Raw genomic sequence first — 13,428 nt, forward strand, 5'->3', positions numbered from 1 at the left:
CTACTACTCCTACTAATAATACAAACAACCTTTTAATACAGCACCTTTCATGCAACTGCAGCTCAAAGTGTCTCACAGTCAAAGCTTACAATAAAATACACGAGTATAAGCGAGATCTACATAGAGGAAACATTATTGCATAAAACATAAACCAAGCAGGTAACATTTAGCTAAAACAAATGAATATCACACAAATAAGAGAATTCTTTAAGACATGGAGCATTTTGTAAAATAAAACATTTCAATTAAAATCCAACCTTAGAAATATATATTTTCACATTCGGTGTTATTTTTTTGTTCCTTTTTTCAGGTGTTTGAACAGAGTCGCTGATGAGAAGGAAGATGCATTTATTAAACAAAGGGCGGCCACCCCTGATGGCTCCAGTTTGGAATGCAGTCAGCCGGCATCGCTGGATCAGAGAACTCCCCTTAGCTAGATGGAATGAACATTTCAGACATATATTCCGGTGCCAATCATTTTGCCTCAAGTGAAGAGATGTTATCTGTTCTGGATTTATCACCATGAGTAAGGATCTTGCCACATCCTTTCAGTAGCCTGAAAACAGGAGCACTTCCTGATTTAAAGTTCATCTCTAATTATTTTGTACACCTGTTGGTAACATTTTAGAGTTAGGTACATAAGATTGCCATCAGAATAATACCCTTTCACAGATGAAGGCAGTATGCTTAAACAGTTGTAATGGTAGCCTCATCTTTCATGGAAAACATTGAGTGTACATCTTTCATGGATGTACTTCCTTTTTTGTTCTTGTCAGCATGCTGGCTGCTGCTGCATTTTGTACAAGTTATACCTATCCTGTGACATGAGTGGAAGTTGGTAAAAGAGTATTGCTTTCATCTAGTCTGGATAAGAGAGCACGTGTAATTTTCTCTATACCTGGTGGGAGAAACACTCTGATGTTGATTATATTACATTAGTAACACAACACATTAATAAGACATTTGATGTGGTTTTCAAAGCTCAAATCAGAATTCAAAATGCCCCTTAAAGTTCAAATCCCAGAACAGAAAGTGTAATTCGCCTATGTTTTCTGCAATTGAACAAGAGAAACCTTTCTTTTGTGTCAGTCAGACATTCTGTAAAACCTTTGTTCTCAGTGCTGTCAGCAGGTTAGACTGCCGTATACAGCTGTGTACCGTCAGCATGACTGAGTGTTATCAGCATAGCATCACAAGGGCATAGGTTTGGTTTCAACATTGGTAGGAACACAACAACCAAGGGCACATCGGAATTATCTAATATGACTTCACTCCAAAGATAATGCGAACGAGTTCGCTCAAATTTTAGGTAGGGACAATTCTGTCCTCTCAAAATATTGGTAGGGACATGTCCCTACCGTCCATATGCAAACCTACGCCCTTGTAACATCAGCATACCTTTCAGGAAGTTTTTTACAAAGCAAACTGTTTAGTTCTTATTTACATAAAATTCTGGGGACCTTATTTAGGAGGGGGAGGTTTGAGATGGGTCCTATATTGTTTAGATCCGAACTCTAAGCAACTGTTTTACAACAGTTTTCAAACAGATGAAAATATCCCTATTTATGGTGAGGTATTCACTATGGCCAAATACATCTGTACAAGTGATTATCTGAACAAGTATCTGGCCTTTCATGTCTTTCACCACCAAAGATCTGAACGTGAAACCTACTGATTTCAAAATCGTAGGCAGTTTATGGCTTAAACCATGCTAAATTGAGGGTGCTTTCCCTACTCTGCAGCTGAGATCAATTCTACTTATCTTAATGAGTTCAGACTCATTACAATTAAGGTTAATTAACCCTGAAGAAGATCTGTCACATCCTCTCCCTCTAACCTCATCTCAGTAATCTCAGCCATTGATACAAGGTTGGCTCTCAATTGGCAAACAAGTCCTCTCAAATAATGAGTTGTTTCTGGGAATCAAAAACACCGGCCATACACTCATGATTCACGCCACCATTTTTTTTGAGTATTTCATAAAACATCACAAATCTATTGGTTAAGGTGTCATAGTTTTCATTGGATTGCATCAAAACTTAACACAATGGTAAGACGTTGCTCAAAATGTCTGTAACACTAAATCTGGCAGCAATTGACCCAGCGGTGAACAAGATGTACTCTTCTGCATATTATGTTCAAATGCTGCAAATGGATTTGCTTGTGGCAGCAGTGTTGTTTAACCTAGAAATCAGGGAGTCCATTGGCTGTGTGTACCAAGTTTCACATAAATCAAGTAATTTACCGTCACATTTTACTGGGCTCCTGTGTGGCTCAGCCACCAAAGACACTTGCTCTGAGTGTGGACTGAGCCCTGCAGCCCGGGTTCAAGCTCAGCCCATCATCAAGTGCCCACAGTAGTGGAACAGCCTGGCTTTGTTCTGCCGTAAAAGGGGTGGGTTTGTCTGCAGGGCTTCATGTCTCCCTGCGGCACCAGGCTCCTATGTACTGCCATGATGATGTCAGCTTGCAGTTACCCCTCCGCCAGTCAGCGTTTGCTTCACTGTGGTGCACTGCAGGACTTTGGAAAAAGTGTGAAATAATTGTTCCTATAGGCCTGCAACTGTATTGGAGGATTGCACTTGACTGGCTTTAGTGCTGCTGCTCGAGATCAGAGGCTGGCACAGTGCAGCTAGAAAGAGACATAATTGGTGATCCCAAAAACAGCTGCGAAGGGGAAAAAAAACCACAAAACATTTACATTTTATCATTTAGAAGATGCTCCTTTCCAGAGCAACTTGCAAAGTAATAGTACAAAATGCGTATGATAAAATTGTAGGAACAACAGAACACACTATAAACCACAACTACTCATGGATTAGCCCTTCACACAGTGCATAACTGCCACAGCAAATAAGGTATAATAAGAGGTTTATGAGAAGATATGAAATGTGTGCCTTTGCAGACGGAATTTGTGTGAAAAATGTCCAGCCTCTCTAATGTATTAGTGATTTTTAAAGAAATTTTGAATGCTGGATTTTCAATACATTGTTACAGTGCCACCATGTGTCTGAGGTATAAGCAAAAAATCTCAGCGTGGGGAAGGGAAGCGTGGGAAGAAAAAGAGGAGGGAGAGGAACTAAAAGCAAGAAACAGAAGGGAAGCGTGGGAAGAAAAAGAGGAGGGACAGGAACTAACTAAAAGCAAGAAACAATCAGGGGCCCTGTGCCATAGGCCCTTGGCCTCCTTATAATATTAAAAATAAAAGTTACTATCAGTTTTAGTAGTAGCAGCATTATTACTGGCATCTACATTTATTCAGGCAAAGATCTAAAGGTGAAAATATGCAGTGTGAGTATTTTTGGAATATTTTTTTTTGCCTGGGGGAATTTAAAACCACCAGGGCTGCTGTCATGCTGTAAATGACAATAAAATAATGTAACATGAACTGTTGGCATTCTTGCATGTTTTTTTTTTTTTTTTTTTTACATTCATTGAAATTCATTAAAATAATTATTCATTAAACCCTTTTTACTATTAATCCGTTATCAAAATTTGTTAGTACATTGGTTATAAACGTAAAACTTAACCGTTAATGTCTTCAATGAAAAAACAGAGAAGAGCAAGCATAATTTTTTTTTTGTTTTTTATAAATTGGCCACTAAATAATTCTGGTATCAAATTATAAACAAGGTTGTGTGTATTCTGTTTCAGTCTGATCTGCCTTTCTGGACCGCACAGAAGAGATCGCATTTTTGTGGGGTTGTGGTGAGGAATGGATTAAGCGGTTCCCTTTTAATACGGTCATGTTTCAAAAAGCATTTGTCTTCATAATGGTGGTGGTCAGTTTCTGTGTGTTTTTAAAGAGGAAGGCGAAGGCTTAGAGAGCGCTGGAATGCATGTAAATAAAGGAAACTTTGATGAGCAAAAGAACATGTGAAATTGGTTGGTTAAGGCTTTGTCTGTTACATGGGAAAAGTTCTGGTGATGTGCAAAGCTTCAATTATATTCCCCACAGATAGCATAATGGAAAAAACAGCCTTTTTAGTTGTATTGCAGAATGGAATAAAACACCCACTTACCATATTTATAAACATTATGCATCAGATCAGAATATTAAATGCCTGAAGGTAAGAGCAAAAGGTATCTGGGATTCATCTCTGCTAAATTGTTTGAGAGCTTTGCATTTAAAGAAAATTCTTTCGCATATATATATATATATATATATATACATATATATATGTATATATATATTTTTTTATGTTGCATGTTTTACTTGAAGTGTGCACATAATCAACGAAAGATAAATACAGATGTTGTCATCATTATGCCAGGTAACCAACAGCATGTTATCTGACTGCACAGAATGAAATGAGTAACAGCAGCCACTGTTGTGAAAAGAATGTTCCAGAGGTCAGGGCTCCCCTCCCTTTAAAGGAATCGAGTATCAGAGTACAAGGGGAATGCAAGCAAGTGTCAGCTATGTAGTCAAACAAGTGCAGTAGGCTACCAGTCGGATTGAATATTCATAGTAGCATTCATAATACGGCTGTCCCTCATAAGCTTGATTGTATGTCACTTATGAACTGAATGCAGCCTCACCAACAGGTTTAGCAAGGTAGACACTCTAAGTTAAAGGTGAAGTAGAGAAGTGAAGTGATAATACACTCAGCCTTTGAAATGCGGATGTGTTTGGAGCAGCAAGGAAAAAAAAAACCTGGGGGCTGGTCATAAGCACTGGAAGTCTGTCACATGAAAAACATTGCCTTTGATCTGTAAAGTTACCTATAGCCTCCTGTGTCCTGTTGGTACTGTATGCTAGTTCAGTACAATGAATTTTTTTTGTTGTAAAGCAAGAGAATAGATGACTTTAATATTGTTAATGTAATACTTCTATACTTAAGGTTCAGCTACGGGAAAACTATAGAACTATAGAGACTAAAGTCATTACACCCTTAGGTAAAAAGTATTTTTCAGAATAAAAAGACTGAATGACATGCAACCAGTAAGTAGGTAAGCAGGTCAGCTTGACAGAGGTTACAGTACTGAAAAACTAAATGAAGTTCTGGTATGCCATACTGAAGGGAGGCAAAGGTTCTCGACTCTCTACACAAAACAGTGAAATATACCACTTCCACTCAAGGTAATGTATGCTACGCAAGTCTCAACCAAAACAACAGCAGTGGCTAACCCCAACTTGCTAGTTGTCACAGACACAGAATTTTATATCCAAGCAATCTTAAAACATCAGCACTGCATTTGCACATGGCTTACATATAACCCATCACAAACAGCAAACTTTAACCTTTCAGTAACTAACCTGACTTTATGGGTTTTTCAGTTTCACTATGAGTCACAGGGTGAACAGAGAGCACCACCTTATACTTTCCCGCTTTCCTTTGACCCTCCAAAATGCTTCTCAATCTTCTCATCTGTTACAGGAACATTACAGTTTGACATGGGAAAACTGTATCCAATTTGTCAGATAGGTAGGTAGCTGGCCAGCTAGCTACAATATGTTTGGAGTATGTTCAAAATTAATTTAGATGGTATTGTAGTAATGGTTTATATTGTGTCAGGTAAGCTTTAGATTCTTTCTGTAAGACATCCTAAAGAGTCAAACTCTCTGATATGAGATATGTTCTGCCAACCTATAACTTGGCTGTTGGTAGCTAAAGTAGCATGCCATTGTAATGTCAGATAAACCCTGCTAAATTGCAGTCATTTAGATAGGCAGAGCTTTTATTTTTTTCCTTCATTGGTACACATAGTCAAACATGAATATATATAATGAAAATTGTGAAATAGTATAGCGAGACTAAAATGTTTGTAGGCCCAACAACAACATTACGTTAAACCTGTAGCAGCATCTAGTTCAAAGTAAAATGTGCAGGTAAGATCACAAGATCCAAGATGTCTACAACAAACGGCATATTTAAACAGACATTTTAAAACCACAATCTACAGACACAAACTGAAGAACAGCTATAAGAGGCCAAAAATACCATTTTTCAAGATTATTCATGTTTAAAATTTGTTTTTACCTTCATTTAAATACTTCCATAGACAGTCTCCCATAGTAATTCAATATCATTCATTAAAGACAGTTTTATTTATGCAACTGTATATCTAAAAGCAACAAAAAGATTTGAATACACAAAGTAAAACTATAAATCATTAGCTGTACCAGAATAAATGATTTTCCATCTGTATTTCCTTCATTTTTGCATAGAAATATGAGATATATGCACCTTTGTTACATTACTGCTCCAAATCCACCTCATGGGAAAGCTAATATTTGTGACGACTATATCCTTCAGTATAGAAGTTCAAAGTGTGCTTATGCCAGAACTACTCAGTCCTGATCAGTTCACCAGTTTAGCTTTTCTCCCTTGTTCTTTGTGACAGAGGTTTACAGAGAGCTGGAATACCTGGCCCTCCACAATTGCAGCTGATGAGGCCCTAGAAGTAGTTTTGGTTGAGTGGTGCTGGCTGAGTGACCCTGTGTAGCCTTCCTTCCATTTTACCTCATTCGTCTATATTGAGCCTTAGTGCCCAGTTGTTTTCCATTTTTGTCAAGGCATCCTGCTCGCTGGTCTCGGCAGATGACTGCCTGACAAACACTCTGGACAACATATCACTGGTCTCATCCTGATCACACTCTGGCCTCTCCTCCTGCTGCTCGGGCTCTTGTTGGAATACAGAGAGCAGAGGTATCTGAAGTTTTCTGGTGCTCGGGTCCCAGTCCACCACAATGCTCCCATCCAGCTCCAGATCTTCCATTTCTGACAGATCCACACTGGTCTGGGTTGCCTGACTCTGTTGCCTGTATGATGTCAACCCTGTGCTGTCTTGCTGTTGAGACTGTTGCTTGTATGATGTCCAGACTGTGCTATTGTCCCACTGACACTGTTGCTTGTATGATGCCATCGCTGCGCTGTTGCCCTGTTGGGACTGTTGATTATACGACACTGGCCCCGCTTTGTCCTCCTGTCGGGACTGTGGCCCGCACAGTGCCCAGACTGTGCTGTCGTCCTGCGTGAGTGGCGCCCGCTGCAGGAGAGCGACGTCATCACAGCAGGATCCTTCTGGCGTGACTTCGCTCTCCGCCAAGGGCTTCTGAGCGCTCACCACCAACCCGTAGTCCGAGGGCATGCTCGAATCCACCCACACCGGCGAATTCCGGCCTGATGCATCAGCGCTGCCTTCATCGCTGCCAGACACAGCCCCAACCATGCCATCGCCCCCGCGGGGTGCGCCCTGCGGAGCATAGGACTGGGGTGCAGACACACGGTTGGCTATAGGAGCCAGAGGCTTCTCCTCCTCTGGCTGCTGATTTGTTGGAACCGTAATGCTGAGGTTCAAGTTAAGAAGAAACACGTCGGTACAAAACTTCTGCATGTCAAGCAGATGTGGCACCACCTGGATGGAAAGAACCATGAGTGTGCATGCTATAGTTATTGGGTCATATTTAACTCCCATTTTTACACTGTATGTAAGTGGTATTAGAATCATATAGAACTCCTACTTTTATACTTAACAGAAGTGTTAATGGGTTATATTAATGGGTTAATGGGTTATATTTAACTCTATTTGTCACCCCTAAAAACAGTGTTAAATGCTTTATGAAAGAATTGTCACAATGCAAGTCAACCATGATTAGGACATACAGAGACAAAATCCTTCCTGTTTTCTAGGTCACTGCATAAGGAAAATAAGAATGGGTAACCTGAACACTTCCAAAAGGTAACAATAAATACAACTAATACACTTGTTCTTCCACATGGCAGCGCTTACAATGGATAGATTAATACCTCTGAATCCTGTTTCTTTATCAGCAGATAACATTTTAATGACTTATTCTCAGACAGGTTTCTGATTAAATGTCTGATACTGGCTGATGAAAAGGGATTTAGCTAAACTTGCCACATTATATTATTTGCATTTAGCAGATGCTCTTATCCATAGGGATTTACATAGGTTACAATTTTTTACATGTTATCCATTTATACAGCCGGATATTTACCGGATATTTAAAATTCTGGGTTAAGTACCTTGCCTAAGGGTACAACAGCAATTTCTCAGTGGAGAAGCCAACGTTCTAGTTATGAGTCCTGCTCCTTAACCACTTTGCTACACTGTTCCCACATGTTTCAGAGTAAAAATTGAACCTACCTGAACCTGTCTAGAACTCCTTGTTAACCTTGAACACCTTACCGCTAAGTAAACAGCATACACCTGTTGGAGGAAAAGCTAAGTGATCACATCTTTACCCCTGGAGGTCCATACATGACTCACCAGATTGGAGGGGGGTTTTGGTTTATTGCCAAAAATGTAGTGGTACACAAGGCATCCACTCAGCAAGAGGACGAATAGGATGATCGCTGATGGTAAAATGCATCCCAGTGTCACCTGCAGAATCTGGACCATGAAAGGATCTAGGGGGACAGAGCGTGGGGATGGTGATGTCATAAACTCACCCACTGTATTAAAAGGTCAAAGCTTAGAGCAAGCCCACACATAATCTTTATACTTCATACATAAACTTTAAACTTCAGAATTTAGAAAGGGAACCAGCAGGAAACAGTTTCCCCCTGTTTAAAGTGATCTTTATCTATGACAATCTGCAAAGAACAAACCCACACAGCCGGTATATAACAATATGTGTACACACACACACAAAACACACACATGCATGCACACATACTCTACACAGAGATGTTTCATGAATTTGTAACAGGAAGTTTGTTTATCTCTGAGCGCAGTGGGAAAGCACCTGTGTTGGGCTGGATTCCTTCATCTTGTGTGGTTACGGTGATTACCAGATGAGGAAGAACATGGTGCAGACGTTCGTTTGTGAGCTTTTCAGCAGTATATCTGTCTAGTTAACCCACTCATAGAACAGGCCCTGCATACATAAGAATATTATTGCAATACTGGGGCAATATTGTCTTACCTTTTTCCGTTGTCACACATCTCCTGTCAGACTCCTGGGTTTTGTAATCCAAGGAGGTGAAAAGAGCGCGTGCAGAGACACAGTACTCAGTGCTAAAATCCAGCACACCCAGCTCCATTGAGCTGTTATTTATATGGTACAACAGCTGAAAAGAAAATGGATGAATTAATTCATTAATAAAATGCATATTATAATATTTTAATATTGCTCCATTGTCCTTCCATGAAGGAAATTTGCATTATTTTTGTGGTTGATGTGACTATATCACCTTAACACAACATCCATGTGTGAAGGAGTACCAACCGTTTGCTTGGTCCTATTGTTGTAGACCGACACGTTGTACATCATATGACGGTAGTATTTTGCCATTGAGTACTCCTTCTTGCTGTTCACAGTCTTCCATCTCATTGGACCTTTCAGCTTGATAGTTATGCTTCTCTCTTTGACTGTGACTTTTACAATGGGAGGTCCAAATGTGGCTGATTAAGACAGAAATCACACTGAGATATGAACATTGAGTTCCATGCCCCTCCGTCACAGAACAACTTGAATACTGTAAGACTTTAATGTCTCCACATGTCTATGAATATCACAAATGTTCCACAATGACCGACACACTGCTGGGATAGAAAAGACAGGCACAGAGGTAAATTCCTGCCCACCGTGACTAAAATAACACAATTGATTAAACATTATCCAAAATGCCAATATTTTGGTCAATGACAAATGTTCTGGCAAAGCTTAATAATAGCATTTTGAGACACAAAGCATGAATCTGTAGTACTGGTGCATCAAATTAAATGCATTTTGGATTTAGTGTAGCTGCAGATGACTGCATAAGGATGCTCAGTTCTGAGATATAGAGGAGTTTGCTTACTGTCCAGCTTGGGGAAGAATTTGGCTGTTGTGGCCCATTTTGAAACTTCATTGGGGCCGGTAACTCTCACTCTGGCATAGTACTGGTCATCCAGGTTTCTGGTCTCATTTGACAGGTCACAGGAGGTCTGGACCACATCCATGCACTGCTTCATGGTCCTCCACACCACCCTCTCCCGGTCCTTCTCTCCATCACCGTATCTAAGGCAGAGCAAAGTCCTCACTGGAAAGAAGCCCACTGTCTGAACCTCACAGCTTCCTCTGCTTGACTGAGGGGGAATATTCTGAATCATAGCTTTCTGTGACTGGCTCAGGGGGAATGTCTATCCAGTGCAACTCTGTCAACAGCTAAACCCATAGCTGTCTCATCCCTCAGCATGACCGTAGAATACTCCGGAGGCCTTTAGGTCAATTCCTCATTGTGACTCTACTGTTGTACAATTCAGGGAGATACTTTACCTGCTGTAAATAAGAGAACAGTTTCCAAACGTGGAATTCTGTTCTGTACAGGCAATACACAACTATTTATTAAACAACTCAATAAATGACTTGTGAGTGCTCAGTCCCCATTATACGTCAGTAGGCTGTGAAGTAACAAGCATTTCAGACTTTGTCCTCACATTGCATATTGTACAGTGTACTGCGTTCCATTTCCTGTTCTGTTCCCAGGCCTCCACTCCACGACATTCCTCAGATTACAGGAGCTGAACTGGACATCTTGGGGTGGAGCAACAGCTGTAACCACTGAAAAATGGGAGAGACAGAAAAGTATTAACCAAGGCACTGTGCTGTATCAAAATTGATTGACACTTTCACACTAGATGTTACTTATGTTTTGCTTATTGCAGCACTTCATATGTATTTTCATTGTGTAGTCCTATGATATACACATAAGTAACTTTAATTAGTAAGGATAAGAAGATGGGCCACATTAATCACAAATGCACATGTAAAATGGTCAAGCACAATAACTCTACCAGTATCTTAAAATTGCAAGATGTGGAATAACAACACCTCATTTAAGTTTATGAAAATCAAAGATATCTAAATGGTTTTGATTTAGTAAAAATCTAAATATTACAGCACTAGTCTGTATTACAATACTGAACAGCACTAGTCTGTATTACAATACTGAAATACATCAATTACATGTGTATTTTACAAAGCATGTAATATCACATTTATTTTGCCATCTAGACAGACAAAATACGTTGAAAACAGGAAATTGTGGTTTCTCTTATTCATTGACTTAAGTGTGCAGTTGTGCTTGAAGTATGTGTACTTTTCTTGAACCAAACACACACACTTCCTGAAGTTTATTCCCCTGTGGTTATTCAACTGTTACACTGTTGCACTTTTGAACAAACCATTTACCATGAGCTATTTCAGGAAACATACACCTTTATAAGCACATAATATGTCATATGTAAGGTATGTAAGTCAACCCATGCAGGAAGGCTATTCCATAAATTAATACCATAATTTAACGTGTTCATTTTTGGAACAGCATGGCATAGAGTGAGATATACGGGTGCATACAATATACCTTAGTAATCTAAATATGATTTCAAGCAAACATCAATCTCAGATTTAAATTCTCAATCTATATAAAATCCAGAAATCCCACAGCTGTTCCAAAAGGACATGGTACTGTATCTCTCACTTAAAGTTACTCTTTGATAGAGATAAACAATATTTAACTTATTTGGAAGTGGAAGTTTTTTTCCCTGCAATGAAAAGTTAACAGGAAGGACCGTGGAAGATTAAACTGTTAAACTGTTAAACTCAATATAAATGTATATTGAGTGACCACTTCCTTGTGTGGGAAAAATCGTGCTTATTTCATCACTTTTTGAATTCCCGAAAGACCTTTTAGGTGCCAGACCAAATGTTGGAATCCAATAACTTGTCTGGAGACCGAACCACCACCACAAAACTTATTTTCTTAAAGGTTGACACCTCTGTTTAAGTCCATTCTAATTTTTAAAGCATTGTTCTGAGACATCTCAGATTCAACATAACCACTGCAACAAATGTCATCACTACATGAGATCACCTGATTTAAATATGAAATCCTAGCGATGCTAAACTCAGAAAACCGTGCAATGAAATACCATAACCTATTTGTGACAGGCGCGACACTAAGCCAGTTGACAAACACTGTAACTAACAACAATAAAAATGTGACATTTACTCAGTTTATCTTGCACAGCATTGATGGATTGGCGATATATTGTCATACATAATATTCATATGAAACACGGAAACAAAATGTAGGACTAAGATAATTGAAATTAATTACACATCTTGGCAATAATCATGGTTAACCACAAAACAGAATAGTTACGCAGCGTGAGATCGCCGTGACTGGTATTTCCCAGCGGTAGATAACTGTTGCGATGGAGGTAAGTGTACCTGTCGCCTTCAGAATGATAAGAGCGGTTAGCAGTGAAGTTCCACGGGCAAAAAAGTTTTCGTTTCTGAGTCCATTCATGCCGCTTGCCTGTTATTCCACGCGTGTCTGAATCAACAGCGGCGCGAAGGACACGACCTTAATAAATTATACAGGTCACAGACGGACTCGGCTTTCTTTTCGCCTCTCGTTCCGAACACATGGCAGCGCAGCGCTGCTAAAGCTTGCCTTCGCTTTGGAAGGTGCATAAAAAGCACGGGACTTGCTTGGCAACTTCTTTTGCAGGTGGGGCGGAGTTTTACTGTGAACAGGGCGGAATGTGAAACTTGCAAAAAACAGCTTTCTTTCATGCTGTTTCATTCATATTATTACAACTGGACTTAGACTGGGCACTGAATGTGAGTAAATAGATATATGTGAATAAATAGATAAGTGTAGACATATACTGCAATGTGGTCAAAATCTAATATTTATCTAAATATCTAAAATTGAATTCTGTCTTAAAATGAGACACTGAAAATGTAACACCATTTTAGGAAGTGCCTTAATAAAAACACACAGAATATAATTTTAAATCATAATACATTTATATGTATGCATGAACGTGAGATCTTGTATAATGTGCTATGCGCTAAAATGACTTGTGCGCTCTACTGCTCACAATCTTTATAACCACTTAAATATACAAGTAGACGTAATGTATTATGCATCCAGATCTCCTAAAACATTGTAACAACCCCCTTTTCTAAAAAAAGGTGTGAATTTAGAAATTTGTTGCTATGTATTGCAGTGAAAACTTGGATGGTTTTGTTTTCTAATGACTGGATCATGTAATGTCTGATTACAAACACATTACAAACACATTAGGTCTTCTAATCATATAAGGGGATGTAGGTTTGAATAGCCTGGAGTCAAGTCATTTTTCATAATGTATTGTATGCAGAATATATGTTTCATATAAAGTGTTTATAAAATACATGCAGTACTACATGTACTATGCAACTGTTCCTGTTTTACATACCCAAACGTGTAAACTTTGAGCAATTGTTTTAACAACAATTGTTTGTCAAAGTACAAGACACAAATTCTTTCTGCAGCAGACTGCCCAATGGAACCGTATAGCTCACTTGAAATGGAGAGAATTTAAAGGAAAGCATTTCTTTGCATGATTGTAGAAATCCCTCTAGATAAGGAGTATCCAAAGGGAAGAAAAATCCAAAGTCTATTGTGCTGAAGTAATCAT

At 39.1% G+C, this 13,428-nt stretch overlaps 1 protein-coding gene across 1 annotated transcript; it reads right to left on the reverse strand.

Moving 5' to 3' along the window:
• Positions 1–6,126: 6,126 nt before the first annotated feature.
• il20ra (interleukin 20 receptor, alpha) lies at positions 6,127–12,414 on the reverse strand. Its single transcript, XM_036549414.1, has 7 exons — positions 12,188–12,414; positions 10,393–10,516; positions 9,774–9,973; positions 9,200–9,375; positions 8,897–9,041; positions 8,239–8,378; positions 6,127–7,362 (listed from the first exon to the last, which is right to left on the reverse strand). Exons 1-7 carry the CDS (start codon positions 12,264–12,266, stop codon positions 6,469–6,471), a joined length of 1,758 nt encoding a protein of 585 aa, XP_036405307.1. The 5' UTR covers positions 12,267–12,414; the 3' UTR covers positions 6,127–6,468.
• Between the last annotated feature and the right edge of the window lie 1,014 nt (positions 12,415–13,428).

Source organism: Megalops cyprinoides, chromosome 17 (assembly GCF_013368585.1).
Source record: "Megalops cyprinoides isolate fMegCyp1 chromosome 17, fMegCyp1.pri, whole genome shotgun sequence".
Classification (NCBI taxonomy): Eukaryota; Metazoa; Chordata; class Actinopteri; order Elopiformes; family Megalopidae; genus Megalops; species Megalops cyprinoides.

Bases quoted from the DNA above. Each gene is read 5' to 3' on its own strand.
- il20ra (XM_036549414.1), bottom strand. From the start codon at position 12,266: ATGAATGGACTCAGAAACGAAAACTTTTTTGCCCGTGGAACTTCACTG. The intron at 8,379-8,896 runs GTAAGACAATAT...CTGTCCCCCTAG, and splicing joins ATGTGTGACAACGGAAAAAG to ATCCTTTCATGGTCCAGATT. The intron at 7,363-8,238 runs GTGAGTCATGTA...CTTTCCATCCAG, and splicing joins CAAAACCCCCCTCCAATCTG to GTGGTGCCACATCTGCTTGA.